Here is a 15,825-nt window from a genome sequence, read left to right as displayed (position 1 = left end):
CTTATTTTGTGACATTAAACTCATAAACATGTTTAACAAAGCCTTTTGTGAAAGAAGCATTCGTTTTTTGTATGAATGTCTCAAAGCCAACGCCGACGCGTTTCCAAGTCCGTCATGCAATTACTGGACTTCTCTTCAGGGCTTAATAGCTGGGTACCTTCTTCTACCAGATGGTCGAGTCTGTTGTATTGGTCTGAGACTCTTGAAAAAGCGTTTTAGGTTTTGCAGGTTTTCCTGCCGTGTAACCTTTTAGCTTGTCAGTTGTTGAGGGGCTCGTCGAATGTGCTAGCTTTGTTTTGCTTAACGGGGCGTCTTCACTTTTGTCAGGGACGCTGCCTCCGTGCTACGATTCGTGTCTTCCACAGCAGCAGGCTATTCGCGCTTTCGTGGGTTAGCCTGACTTCATCTTGTTATCGTGACGATCACTGTCTCCTTTGTTTATTCAGCTTTAGCTTCTCTGCCGGCGCTACACGGATCCCATTCCAATCACGGAGCCATCCTGGGCTCAAACTTGCAGAAAAAATGTACTGTAATTTGTAGCCAATTGAAAATTCAAAACATCCAAGGATTAAGTACCTTAGGGTGTGACTCTGCGTTAAATAAAACATAGGCAGATCAAAACAGTGACCGGGTCTTTCCTTTGTTTAGCATTAAATGTTGTCCTACCCGGCCAACTTATAGGACACAACCCCAATATTTGACACTCCTCAAAAGCTCAGGCACTTAATTGCTTGCTCCAGATCTGGGACCTAGCCAACATCTGGTGCAGTCGTAACAAGACTGCCAAAGTATACTCCTTTTACTCTGTACCTCACTCCTTGCACGTACAAATTGACAGACTAGTAGGTACATTGGTACTCACCCTCTGTGTCACCCACACTGACAACCTGGGCCACACCCACCCCGATCACTACCCCCAATATCTACAGTTTGCATTGGATGCAGGCACCCCTCCAATCCCCACATGGTGCATACAGCCATCAACACTAGAGGACCCTGCCCTCTCGTTCCACTTTTGCTGCAGTCATTGAAGGATTTTTTTTTTTATCTCAAAGCAGACTCCACTGCTGCAAGATCCACTGAGTGGGGTGCATTTAAGGTGACGCTGGGGGGTGGCACTGTCTGGGACTGCGCTGGAACATACGCCAGCAACTGGATGCCAACATTTTGCACATCGAGCACAGTTCCTCCGCTTAGAGGGTACAATTGTTGCAGACCCAGCTGGCGGCCTTAGACTGGCAGAAGTGCAGCGCAAGCACATGGCACTATTACAACGCTTAAGATGTCATAACTTACGCCTCCAATTCAGCCAAAACCCATGCTACAGCTGACAGAGCTGGTTCGCTCCTAGCATGGCTGATACGTCATGACTAGCCCAGCTGTCCTATTGTGGTGCTGCACTCTACTGCTGGCCCAGTACTGTATACCCAGCGAGAAACTAACGCAACACTACACCTCCATTTATCAATCGATCATACCATGGCTACCCCAGAAGATATTGACTCTTTCCTGACTGCTGTGGCCCTCCCTAGCCTCAACCAAGACCAGGAGGCAGAACTAAATGACCCATCACACCTTGCGAAATATGGGAGGCCATACTGGCGTTGTTGTCAGGCAGGACCTCAGGTATAGATGGCTTAACAGCAAATATTTTATAAGGCTTACACTTCACTGTTGATACCCCACCTGCTGTCACTGCATGTGGAGGCACTGGAATCTCCTGCCTCCCGGTCTCTCTGTGAGGCGCTCTCATCTCTCTGTTAAAACCGGGCAAAGATCCTGAGGTCCTCGGTTCATACCGACCACTAGCACTGCTGAAGATGGAATATAAGTTCCTGGCAAAAATTCTGGCAGAACGCCTGGCACCATTGGTCTCGATGTTAGTACACCCGGATCAAAACAGGTTGGTCCCAGCCCATACAACTTCACTTAACCTGCTGCAGTTTTTCCGTCTTCTAGAATACACCCCAATCACAAAGCCTGATGCAGGCTGCTATGTCCTTGATTTGGAAAGGGCCTTTAAATCTTTAGAATTAACCTTTCTGATGCAGTGCTGCCCCATTATGGCTTTGTGGATAGATTCTTGAGATTCATCAGTTTATTATATACTCTGCAATAACCCGGGTGAAGACTGGCTCCCTTATTTCTGATCCCATCCCCATGGAAAGTGGCACGCGCCAGGATTGTCCACTCTTCACTGCTCTTTTCCCTAGCGGTGGAACCATTGGCAGCTCACCTGCAAGTGTGAGGTGCTGAGTTCCCCTTGGAGACGGCGTCCACTAAGTCTCCCTCTATGCTGATGATCTGCTTACCTACTTGAGGGACATTTCTTCTATCCCCGAGGTGATCACCCACACTCTCCGCTAATTTACTGACCTGCCTGGCATGAAAGTCAACCGGGCCAAATCATGGCTTTTCCCACTATCTCTGACCACTCGAATCCCGGGCATCGACTTGTTTGCAACCCCAGTTCATGGCTGTCCAATACGTGCAGATACCTGGTATTGCAAGTCTATTGTTCCCTTGCACATTTATTTTACAGTAACGTGTAAATGTGAAACCTGGTGAAAAAACACACATAGAAGTTAATTGTGAAAAGAACCCTCACTCCCCAACCTAGTGGTGACATGCTTCATCATTGGGTTCCCACTGGAAGGACCTAATGTCCTTCCAGTGTGCTTCAATGTCTGTTTACAGCGGAGCTGGTTCTTTTGTGTGTTGATGTAGTGAGAAAACCAAATTGTGCTAAGTGAGTGCAAAAAAGTTTAAAAAATGCGTAGTTGTGACTGTCAACTACTTTATTAATAGTCCAACCCGCATTAGTTAAAAACTGGTGATATTTGGACTTCAAAAAAAGGTTTCGTTAATTGCAAACCCTTAGTCCTATGTAAATTTAGTCGGTCAACATGTTTCAGCTATCAGAGCCGTAATCGCTCAGCATTCATCAGGACCATGAGTGTGATCCTCCGGCGGTGTGCACACACTAAGGCGCACCCAACCGTGAGGATATTATTGTGAAAAATAAAAATGTAATAAATTACTCACGGCTTTAACCGTGTAGGCACATTCAGTAATTTACTGGAGCCAAAAACCAATTAGCGCTTCGATTCACACAACATGGGCGGACACGGCAGGGGATTTCTTCACGCCTTACAATTGTTTAGTAGGCGACTCCCCTCTGGCGACCTAGCCATTCAATGCCGTGGCCCGAAGGATCACACTCATGGTCCTGACGAATGCTGAGCGATTATGGCTCTGATAGCTGAAACATGTTGTGTTTTTTCACCAGGTTTCACATTTTCCCTCATAGGAGTTCTCACTTGAGGGGATATACTTTGTTTCACTTTTTTGTTGTTTATTATCATTGATACTAGGGGTAAAAGAGTGAAAATTGATACCCTGACTCTCCTGTTGTTTGAACTAACTTTTACAGTAACTTGACACATGCTGTCACTTCACTGCGTGCCCAGATGACCTTCTGGAAGACTTTGCCTCGGTCCATGGCAGGCAAAGTGGCTCTGCTCAAGATGGTTGTACTTTCCCGGCTCCTGTACTATTTTGTTGATCTGCCCTTATACATTTGCGCCTCCTTTTTCCGACATCCAAAGGAGCGATTTGGAACTTCATATGTCACACCGCTAGGTGTCTTGTAGCACTCAATAACCTTTACCAACCCACAGACCGCAGAGGATTGACAGTCCCCAAATTTAAGCAGTATTACTTGGCGTCCTAACTTCAGTGGGTAGCGAGGTGGCTTGCTACTTTGCAACCAAATGACACCACCACATTGCTCCCAGCCTGATGCCCAGCCATAATCTTCCAGCTGTTCTACACCTGTGCCCGGCCACTGCCACGCAAACCTACACTTTTTTTAGGCGCTCCTCGTCGCATTGCATCGCATCGCCTTGCCTCTATCTCACGAGGAAGACCACATCTTACGCACCAGCTTAAGTGCTCTTAGGCACCCCGCGCGGGCAGCATTTCACCACTGCAGCGGAACTATCTGCTTGGACTGAGACAGGAATCCAGTTGGTAGGCGAGCTCTATAGAGGCGGGACGTTTCTGTCTTATGAATCACTGTTAGACGAGAATATCCTCCCTCCTGGTCAGTTTTTGCTGCACACAACTCTAATAAGGCCACTGGGGCAAAGATGGGAGTATATGACCTGCAAACCCCATACGCACTGAAATATACAGTACCTGCATGTTCTAGGTCAGGGTAGGCATTTGGTGCACTGGCTGGCTGTATCTTTGCGCTTTCACACAGCCTCAACACTTGCATCCCTTCCCGAGCGGTGGGAGATTAACTTTGCTCGCTCCTGCACCGACAAGGAATGGTCCACCCTATTGGAGTCCTGTTCATATACCCTGCAATGCCCGATTTTGTATGAATCAGCTATACATTGTGCACAGGGCCTACCTCACGCCTGACTAAATAGATAGATATTTTCACTGTACAATGCTGCATGCCCTTGATGCGAGCTGGTAAGTGCTGATATTATACAGATGCTCTGGGCTTGCCCTTGCTTACAGGGCTATTGTCATGGAGTAATGAGTCTCCTCCTAATACATTGTACTGATAGAGTTCTCTCCGCCACATGGGAGGTGTGCATGCACAGGAGCAAGAAAAACAAAAACACGTTCCGAATTATTAACCTGGGTTTAATAGCAGCCAAAAGACTGATCACTCGCAGATGGTAATCACCAGATACCCCACACCTCACAGCCAGGATGCAGTTGTGCACTTACTGGGCGCAAGGATAAAGTGTTGCCGTACATAGGGAAAAAGCCCTGGGGCTTCGCAAACACCCAATAGCCGGTGGTGGCTGGAATGCCGTTATGGCTGACCTGCACAATAACATAACTAACGCTCCCCCATCGCTAAATGCCCAGATGCCCTGTGATGGAGGAACAGGAGGATGAATGAGAGAGGCGCTGCCTGCTGTTGCATCCACAGCCATGCTTGCTGCAGAGATAGTATGCCTCCACCTGGTGCAGACCTCAACAATAGGATTTATGGTGGCAACACATAAAATCCATTCAACAACTAGATGAGCGGTGCTGTTTGATTGAGGGGTGGGTTGCAAAGTTAGGGCTAGCATAACAGTTACTATTAATGTTTCTCTTTTTATGTGATCACATTGTCCCTGTTTGGGATCCATAGCTGTTTATATCTGACGTTGTCCAATATTGCCTCCTGTAAACAATGCATGCCCTCACTTGCTGGAATTTCACAATTGTATTGCTGCGCCCATTTTAATGGACCATGTGTTTGCCTTCTGCCCGTTTCTTTTGACCTAATTCTACAGGCACTATGTGTGGCATTTTAGGCCCCCTACCACATGTAGCTAATAATTCAGCCTGTCCTGTCAATATTGTTCTTGCAAAAACAACGTATACTTGTTGACTGATATCACTATTGTACAATGTGTTCCTGGCATTTCTGCAATTGTAAAAGTACAAAAGCAATGAACAAATGTAAACAAAAAAAATCGGGCACTGGGATTATTCAGTAGTACTACTTGCATAGTGCAACAAAACTTACTAAGAATATCAGGCATATTTCTGAATTAAGCTTCACAACCGTTCAAAAACATGCATATGTTAACTGACTTTTGCCTTATCTTGGTCATATTTCCAGGCAATATCATGTTATCAAGTTTCCAGACAACTTAATCACAATTATTGCTCCAGATAAATGCACAATTAAAAATGGAACCGCCAAGCATCACTGAAATAGATACGCAGTCTACACTTGTAATACAGAAATTATATATGCAATGCTTCAGATTAAATGCACAAGTATGGTATCCCCACAAATCAGAGCAGAGCTTGATGTGTGCAAAGCAGCTTCTCTTCCTAGGGACGTTCCTTTCAGTGCAATGGGTTCTTCTTACCAGGTGCGACATCCATTCTGGTTGAAGCGAGAAGTCAACTTAACTTCAAAAAGAGTTAATCTGACTGCAAAGGGCGGGCCGTCTGTGGCCGTCCGGGGACGACGGAGGACGGGACGGCCCACCCCCCTTTTACCTGAAAACTCCAAATTCCTGGTACTTAAAATAGGACCCTCAAGATAAGTATCTGCCTTGTACAATCCATTACTAGTGGGTGATCGCTCTTGATATTTGCCATCATGTCAACAAGGGGCAGTCGGAGTAAGACTGCGGCAGGAGGAGCTAAGGTCACCGGACCAATCGATAACTTTATTACAAGGGCGAATGAGGCCATAGATCATGGAATTTCCCTTTTGGAACGTAGAGTTTCTTTAGATTTGGCACGGGCAAAACGCTCATCACTGGGCCTAATTTCCTCAGCCAAAACTCCAAACCGGGATATTGACACTGGTGCTATGCCCGGAGTTAGAGTGGAAATCCATAGCATGCCAAATATAGTTGATCTGTCAGCAACACAGTGACTTTCTGATTCGCAGCTAAGCTTGGAAAAATCCCCAAACTTATATTTGACTGATAACTTTAATACGGAACTGGATTTGGTAACCGATTCGATCCCTGCTGTGAGCCCGGTTCAGGTTTCGAACCCTATTCTGGAGTCAGAGTTATTACCTACTCTTATGACGGATACCACACGTGCCTCTGCTACCGACCCGATCCTGATTGTAGACTCGGAACTGGTGGCTGCGAATCCCATTCTTGTAGTAGACCCAGTTATTACTCACATATTGGAGGAGCCAACCCCAAGCCCGAGAGCGCTGGGAGGACTAAGGGAGGGAGCCATACAGAAACAGCTTAAAGGCTTAAGTACATCCATACCCAAGGGGAGTCCTCTGCCACAGAGAAAGCAGGGGAAAGGTCCACTTAACAATCCAAAGAAGGGCAATAAGAAAGTAAATACAGGCTTGGAATACACAGGGTATTTGCCCACTTTGGGGATAACATGTAAAGACTGTTCCTCAAACAGCCAATTAATAATGAAAGTTGGGGAACTTATAACCGCCCATTTGGCAACTATAGATGCAAGACTGGGGAACATAGAAAAACAATTAATTGAATTAAGCACCTTAGTCAGAAGCCCCCTTACAAAAGTAGCACCTATAGTAGAGGCAGCAAAATCTTGTACCCCCCCCCCCCCCAACTACTGGGCCAACCTGTAAAGAAAGCCGTGGCAGCCTCAAACATCAAACCCAAGCCATCACTGGTGACCAAGGATGTGGTAAATAAACCAACCCTTCCCACTGTAAACATAAAATCACAAGGGAATCCACCAAAGTCGCAGGGCGTGAGTTCTGATAAGGACGGGAACAAAGGAAATAAGGAGAGATTCGCTGCTAATTTGCCCCCAGGTTCAGGTCCCTTTGTAGTTGTGATGACGGGGGTCCCAGAGACATTAGATAACATAGATGAACCCACCTGGTCCCTACTAAATAAGGTTAACCATTGGCTAAATAACAACAGGCCCCTACCCCCATATTGCACAAGTAAAATCTTAACAGTCCGGAGAGTACCGTGGGTGGGCCATGAGAGAAAGAAAACACAGGGTGACTGTGTGATTATTAATTTCGAAGACCCACGCACGGTAGACTACATCTGCTCCTGGAGAAGTGAGGTGTATAGCGAAGGTATTGAGACAAGGCACCTCTCCTTTTTCTATCCACCCAGGAGTCACGCTAGGTCAGATTATCATGACCATGGCTCTGATGGAGGTTGGTGCCGGGTGGGGCAGAGGGACCCAGGGAACAATTGGGGAGAGTGGGGGAGAAATCCTCATAGAAATCCCCAAAGAAGTATAACAGGTAGGGATGCCCACTGGGGGATCCCAACCTTTAATAGATTTAGCAGCCTAGAGATGGTTGATGGACTTCTACCACCGACTGGGCTGCAAAACACCACACTGGAGGGAGATAAATGGGGCAGTGAGAGTAAGGTGATGAAGACTAAAGACGCCTGTGATGAGGAGGTTCTCAGTGTAGTCTCAGGCCCAACTAGCCACAGGATGGCATTGACAAGGGAAGAGTTAGTAGGTGGCACCACTAAGGAGGCCGTGGTATTTGGGCCTCAAGACCCAAGCAGTCCCCAAAAAGTTTTGGACATGTACACGAACCCTGGGAAACAACACCTAAAAAAGCAACCCAACAATGAGCTCAGGATCCTTAGTTGGAATGTCGCAGGACTCCAACAGCGGGTGTCGGATTTGGAATGGTTAAACATTCTATCCGAAAAAGATATAATATTGCTGCAAGAGACGTGGGCTATTTCTGCTGTAGATATAGAGGGCTTCCATTGTTATAGTATTAATGCTCAAAAGCCTGTCTTTGGTCGCCCGATTGGAGGTTTACTGATCGGGTTTAGGATAACCATAGGGGGATCTATTAAATTAATACCCACTAAAAGTGCAAATATTCAGATAATTGAGTTCACACGTAGGTTTCCTTATTACTTGATTAATTTCTACAATAATGATTTCCATTCCACTCCGAATAAGAATTATATAGAATTATTCGGAAACCTATCAAAAATAGCTGAATTATCTAATAATTGTGCGAGCAATAGGATTATTTTAGCCGGGGATTTTAATGCGAAGTTTCCTAACTCTAAAGAGGGCAACACACAAATGGATAGGGCCACTAAACGGGGTAGGGAACTAGAAAGTTTTATAAATTAACATATCTTAATGGACATAATGGATGTAAGTAAGACCAATGTATCTACCTACATCCCAACCTTTAGAGGCAGAGATTTTTCTAGCACAGTGGACTATATTTTTATGTCAGCAGAATTAATAGATAGAGTCACTATGGCTAGAGTCCTGGAGACCGCCTTTGGGGACCATAATGCACTGGAGGTGAACATTAGATTAGGATCCTCCAATGCCTCTGTTTGTACCCCTGGAGCCAGGGATATCATGCCCTCAACCGATAATTTAAGGCTGAAATGGAGGGGGGTGGATAGTGGCTGTATTGTGAATGCAATTACAAGTAACCACCGACCCATAGTTGATTCTTGTTCACTTTCTGATGGGAACCATCAGAGGATAGTTAAAGATTTTGCTAATCTTTGCAAAATTATAAAGACCCTTTTAAGTGCCCCCAACAAAAGGATTAATTATGAGCCAAGGTGGTTTGATAGTCGCTGTTCAGCAGCAAACAAGGCTCTCCGTAGGGCTATAAACTCTAAACCTAGATGTCAAATAGAGGTACGGGCTGCTAGACAAAATTATAAAACAGCTATGGGGGCAAGGAAGGCTGCTATATTGGCAGAGCATTGGGAGGAATTAACTGTTTCCGCTGCTGTGGGGAATGGTGCTACCTTTTGGCCTGCTGTAAGAAAGATGCGGGATATGGGTAACCAGTTATCCCCAATAAGCTGCACCATTTCAAGCCAACAGTGGGAACAACATTTCTCTACAATATATGCAAATCTGGGCACTGCCATAGAAGATTATAGCCCCGGCAATCTGCAACCACTAGAAATTACCCTGGGGGAGGTCACCGCGGCTATTAACCAGAGCCTTGGTAACAAGGCGCCTGGGCCTGATGGCTTCCCAATAGATATAATTAAATATAAGCCGGAATTTTGGGGACCAATCTTTGTAAATATTTTTAATAGTCTTCCGTTGGTGCCAATCCCTGATACCTGGTCAACAAGTATAATAGTACCTATTTATAAAAAGGGCGAAAGATCTGACCCCGCAAATTATAGGCCTATCTCGCTCCTGGACAACACCTTGAAAATCCTGGGCCGGGTACTGTACAATAGAGTGAACGACTGGGCTGAGGAAATGGGGGTGCTGGACCGTTGCCAAATGGGCTTTAGAAGTAGGGTTGGGACCACTGAACAATGCCTGAACTTAAATCTTATAATCAGCAAATATAATATTCTGCAAACAGAAGAAAATCGGTTGTGCAGGAAACTACTGGGAGCCCCAATTTCCTCATCTGGGTACATCTGCCATGCTGAATTAAATTTGCCCTACATAACTGATTTCATCGCAGCATGGCCTGCTTTATTCTGGCTGGCTATTTGGGCCAATGACTGTGCTACTCTAACACAGGATATCCTGAAGGAGTGCTTGGTCTGCGACAAAGGGATGAGTATTCCATGGCTCCGAGCAACGCAGGAAAGTTTGACCAGTGTAGGCAAAGGCCACCTTTTTGATGATCCTTTTCAGATTAAGAACACTGACAAAAAGGAAGTACAATCTGGACTATATGCCCTTTATAGGAAAAAGAGGTTGGAAGAAGAAATGCGGAAACAAACTGTTGAGTCTTATGTGAATAACGTAAATAATTATCTATTTTTACAACAAATCCCATTATACTTGACATTGCCAATGATCGTTATTATTTCGCATGAGAGCAGGGATTATAAAATTCTCACTCTGTTTTCCTTTGGGCCATAGTATGACGAATTCTGGAAATATGCCTTGCCCATGCGATGGAGTTAGCAGGCAAAATGATTTACACTTCTTTTTTAACTGCAAATTTTATATGAAATATATTAAATGGTTTTTAGCCCCATATTTTAAAAAACACAGACCACTCTCCCTGAATCAATCCTATTCTATGCTCCTAAAATTAGAGAATGATGAATTGATATTTCGTGTAAGTACTTTTCTGAGAGTTATCTCTTATACACGTAAAACCATGGAATGCCCTTGATTTATTTGTACTACAGTTGCCCAAGTATTTTTTGCACTTTTATAATTGGCTTCATATGGAATCTTTGCACCTGTGTTTGTATGAACTTTTTGTAGTATATAGTCCTTGAAATGTATTTTAATTTCTATATTTTAAATGTATTGCTTTTATGGATTTGCTGAAATCCGAATAAAGATTTTTGAATCGAATCGACTGCTAAGTGAGACTTGAGGTCCGTTGGAACAAATAGATATAAAACCCTTCTCCAGACTTGGACAATAAAGAGCTTTCCTCGGAAGAGAAAAGTCACACCTGGAACTATTAAATCTTGTGTCCTTCTCACAGTAGCATAGCTTACTGTCGGTGGAAATGTCTCTACTTTCTTTCAGTTAAATTGTTTGTCCAGAAAGACAGTCTCTGGGCCTTGAACCTGTATTTTTTGGGCAGCCATCTCACTTACATTAGTGTCTATCTGCAACAGTGTAGTAATCTGGGCAGAGGATGAGGCACTGTTCCAGCTTCATATTTTTGTGCCTTTAGGCCCGATTATGTTCATCTGCTTACTCTCCCCACCACTTCCAAGGTTCATGTCGATGGGAGTTTCAGGCCATGCTCTGTCTTGCTAAATGTATTGCCAGAGATTTAGTAGTACAGAAGCAATGCCAATTTAGCATGAGACTCGCACAAGTTGCAGGTGAGCCACTTCCCTGCAGACCAGGTTTATAAGACCTGACACAGAGAACGGACAGCCCCAGAGGAACGAATAGCTATCTATGGGCTACACTTTCATGTCAAGTCCACTAACTTGTTTTGTTAAATGGTGCCAGATATAGGCTGAATGGGTTCCATACCTCTCGGTTCTTTAGTCATACTTTTGTATTTTCACAACCAATGGAGGCATCAATGCTCGGTTGAGATTCAGAAATCAACTGACACATTTTGTTATTGTAATGGGTGTACAGAGCGAGCTGTTTGCTGGGGCACCTCCGTCAGGTAAGCCCTGGAGCATTGCCAGTCCCCTAGAAATTGGGCTTTGAACTTTCTCCGGTAGGCTTGTTTTAGTCCAGACTGCAAGGATCCCTAGACTCTGTGGCCTTGCATTATTTCACCCACAATGACCCACTTTAGAATAAAGGTCCAAGAACATCCAGCACCCTGCGTGCATAAAATATGCATTTTCCATCTCCTGGTGGCAATTAGTGCTACGCCAAAACATACATGAAGGTTAAATAGGAGTCTCATTTTTGCACCCTGCACTCCACCCACCTGTAAGAATGCCTGATCTCCAAATTTCGGAGCCTGCACGCCGCAAGCCAGGATCCTACTGACAGTTTCAGCTCACTTCCTAATTGGTTAGTACCGTCGCTAATCATGCCAAACACCTGCCCCTTTTCCTAGCAGGATGTATTGGAGGGATGAGAGGGTGGTCATTTGTGGGTAGTAGCCAACTACTGTAATGGTTGGCTTTACCCAAGGATTTGACTAATCCATGGCTCAACGTATTGGGCGAACTGCTACAAAAAACAGCGGTTCACAGAGGACTTATTTAGAGCATATTTCACTGAATGCCTTTACAGCATATATGTTAATAAAAGTATTTATGATAATCTGCTCCTGAATGGTTAGAAGATACGTTCTCATGATTTGTTCCTTTGGTGAAATTTTCATCCATGCATTGTAGAAATTATGTTTTAAATAATTCACAAAGCACTGCTGTTTCTTTTTGTATCAAAGTAAGTACCCTTGGTTCCTGATCAGGTTAACCCTTGTGTTAGATTGCGACAACATTTGGGGTTCCGAAAGGTAAAAGCTTGTTAAGTAAGTTCAAGTAAACTTTTTAAGTATTCAGTAATGCAATAAAACTAGAGGATGGAGGAGTGCGGCACATAAGCAGACTTTCAACAGCAAGGAACAGAGATGATAATTCTGGAATCCAGTCTCAGGGAAATATGAGATTAAGCTAATGGAAGTTGAATGAAGGGGGACAGGTTGGGAATGAAAATCTTATGAAAGTAGAAAAATGCACGGGACAAACGCATGTGTTCTGAACTCCTGTATTATTACTGTAAGGGAAGATGGGTTTAGTAGTGTAGAAGGGATCATTTTAGAGGTAGGCGAGACATTAAAAGCTCGAACCAGATGTCTGGCTCTCAACTCAGCTCAAAGACACCGTGGACACTTGAGTTCAAATCAAGTCAAGCTTTTAAATGGCTTTTGCCTGCGACCCACACTGTGGCGTCATGCTTGCAGAATGCAAGACATAGCATTAATCTTTAACGGAAAAAGAACAGGGTAGCAATCTAGTTACGGAGTTGTACAATGTGAAACTATAAAAACTGGGATGAATCCCGGCTTCTCTGCTTGATCAAACTGTGCGATCCTAGGTGAACATTTTATTTTCTTATTTCATCAACACTGCTTTTTAGGTTTCGCATGAAAAAAGCTTGTGCTGGGCTTTTGAAATCTCTTTTATTTAATATATCTTAAAATGGAGAGCTTATTAGTTCCCATGACTGAATTACTGTGTTTATTCGCTTTTGTGTGGAACTTTTTTTGTTAACTTCCCCTGGCTGCACGCATTGCCAACACTTCTAAAGCTGTTCACACTGTTTAGGCCCCATTCACTGTCAAGATATTATCTCTTCCCACAGAAAAGGCAAAGGCAGACAACTAACAGTATGCTGGAATGCTTGCTTTTTAGTACTTAGTTGTGTAAATCAGATGCTTTAGCCTTAGAACGTTTGTGGCATTTCCTATTCATGCCTCAGTACCTTTCTTTGCACTTTGTAGGCATTATCAGATTGATATTTTCAACTCAATCTATTTGGTCATTACTATCAAATTCTAAATGCTGAAATAAACATTGCACGTTATAAATAAAGTTAATATCCAAGATCAATGCTAAATGTTACTGCTAAACAGGTAGCCACAAGTGCAGTTACCTCGCAGACAACAGTCATTATTTGAATGATGCAGCAAGTGCAGTAGCACCAAGCTCAAAAGTTGTCAGAACTCATCTAAACACATATTGCTATATTTGACTGCTAAACAGGTAGTCACAGTTACAGTTACAAGGGACTTGATTAGAATGGTGCAGTGGCACCAGGGCCAAAAGCTCTGCTACCCCACTAAACACCTAAAACTGCTGTATTTTACTACTAAACAGGCAGTCATAATTGCAGTAACCTTACAGTTGAAAGGGTCTTGATTTAAATGCTGCAGCAGGTTTAGTGGTACCCGGGCCAAAAGTTATAACTCCACTAAACACTAAATCTTGCTATGTTTTACTAAACAGTCACAAGTGCAGTTACTTAGCAAGTGCTAGGGTCATGATTTCAATAGTACAGCAGGTGCAGTGACACCAAGAACAAAAGCTCCAGGCACCCCAATAACCACCAATTATTGCTATATTTTACTGCTAAACAGGTAGCCACAAGTGAAGTTATCTTGCAGGCATGATTTGAATGGTGCAGCGGGTGCAGTGGCACCGGGCCCAAAAGTTATCAGAACTCCTCTAAACATATAATATTGCTATTATATCAGTTACTTCTATCATTTCCCACCTTGATTTCATTTTTCTAAATGTTTCTATTACTTACCTGCACAGGCTGCACTATACCACTAGCAACAGCACAATACATTGCCTTTTGTACATAATAAAGGTCATAACACCTTAACAGACTTTAAGAAATTTATATTGTACTACTACTGAGCAAGCTACAACTTAAAACAAAAACTGCTCATTATTAATCACATAGGCGAAACCTGATGCATTTGCCGATGCTTGTTTTCATTATCACATGCAAGCACATTCAAATACATGTGTTCAGGATAATCGCTGTAAAAAAACCTTGTGTTTGATTTAACAGAATCTAGGCCACATATGGAGTACACATGACAACAGACTTGGCTTTTAGTTCCCTAATGGCAATCAGGGTCATCAGGGTGAGGACAGGCCTGAACTTTTTAAGTTCATGTTCAAAAACGATCACTTTTATTAAATGCCTTTCGACCTTGAAACAGATGTTTCAAGGTATAACGCTTCCGGATTTTAAAGAAATAGAATTTCTTCAAAATTAAAAAAAAGAGTATCATAACTTCATATGACATTTGTAGCACGATTTACACATGCAAACATGTTCAGGACTCGACTCGTGTCCAGACGGCTCTCCTGCCAAGTGTGGTGACTCGCCCATCTCTGTCATTTTGACATGATGTGATTATATAGTTATGTACTTTACATTGTGATTTTGTATTAATATTCAATTGCTCCGGTTTGTTTTTTATTTCTTTTTTTAAACAAATTCTATTGGGTAGGGTGATGTGTGCAGCAGGTGGGTATGTTGATATACAATGTGCAGTTCCTCTTAATTATTTGTGTTGTCCACCTTAATAGAATAGCGGAATCGTGGTGTTCTTTGTGGAAAGCTGTCAATTGAATTGTTGGGGCGCTGTTGGACGGCGAGTTGGTGGAGGAGTCACTACCGGCCCGGTGTTGTAGTCCAGAAAACAACTTTGGAAACTACTCAAAACCTGCAGTGTCCTTTCTATACAAATGCATACACTATTAGTACTGCGACTCTGTGCAATGTCTCATTCTGGGCTGCATCATTGGCCATATTTATCTATACTCTTTTTATTCCCCAAACTTGCAGAGCTGCATAAAACTACAAACGTACGGACTAATAAACACGGTGCACGCATGCATAGCTCTGTTTGCACAATCAATGTAGACCTGCTGCCCTTACGAATGTTTTTTTCACTTTGGAGTTGGGCACGTGGCTGAATTAAAATAGAAACAATCTACGACAGTACTCACTTTTGATTTTCTTTATCACCCCTGGTCTCCTCTCTACGCCGCCCGCTGTTCTGTAAAACCATCTTCGCTCTACCCGCCAAATCTTTCAGCTTCTGTCATTAGTCCGTCACGTGGGCACTACCGGGTCTCACACCAACCAATCAAGGGACTGAATGTATCATCTGAGTCCGTTGTGAATGGGAGGTGTAAGGTGACCTACGATTGGAACAGCGAGAGTACTTCAGCCAATCATAGTAAGACGCTGGGAGTTGGGACGTGTCGAATTGTTATGAGATCCGCACGTGCCCCTGTGTAAGCCGTCTTGTTTACTATCGTTTCTAGTGTGTTTATTGTAGCTTAAGACCGTCTACCTGAGCTGAGTCTACTCGTATCCGTCCGTAACACTTTTGTCTTGGTCTAGCAGGCTAGGAGG

General features: G+C 43.7%; 1 protein-coding gene across 2 annotated transcripts in view; it reads right to left on the bottom strand.

Moving 5' to 3' along the window:
* The window catches only part of POLE (DNA polymerase epsilon, catalytic subunit), a 316,779-nt gene extending 301,251 nt beyond the window's left edge, over positions 1 to 15,528 (bottom strand). For both annotated transcript variants that reach the window (XM_078667255.1, XM_078667256.1), the window contains exon 1: positions 15,414 to 15,528. In XM_078667255.1, coding sequence (XP_078523381.1) covers positions 15,414 to 15,475 — 62 coding nt within the window. In that variant the 5' untranslated portion in view covers positions 15,476 to 15,528. The remainder of the gene's footprint in view (positions 1 to 15,413) is intronic.
* Between the last annotated feature and the right edge of the window lie 297 nt (positions 15,529 to 15,825).

The sequence above is a fragment of the Lissotriton helveticus genome, chromosome 11 (assembly GCF_964261635.1).
Source record: "Lissotriton helveticus chromosome 11, aLisHel1.1, whole genome shotgun sequence".
NCBI classification, from domain to species: domain Eukaryota; kingdom Metazoa; phylum Chordata; class Amphibia; order Caudata; family Salamandridae; genus Lissotriton; species Lissotriton helveticus.
Note: the sequence above shows the minus strand (reverse complement) of the source record. Positions and strands in the feature narration are given on the sequence as shown.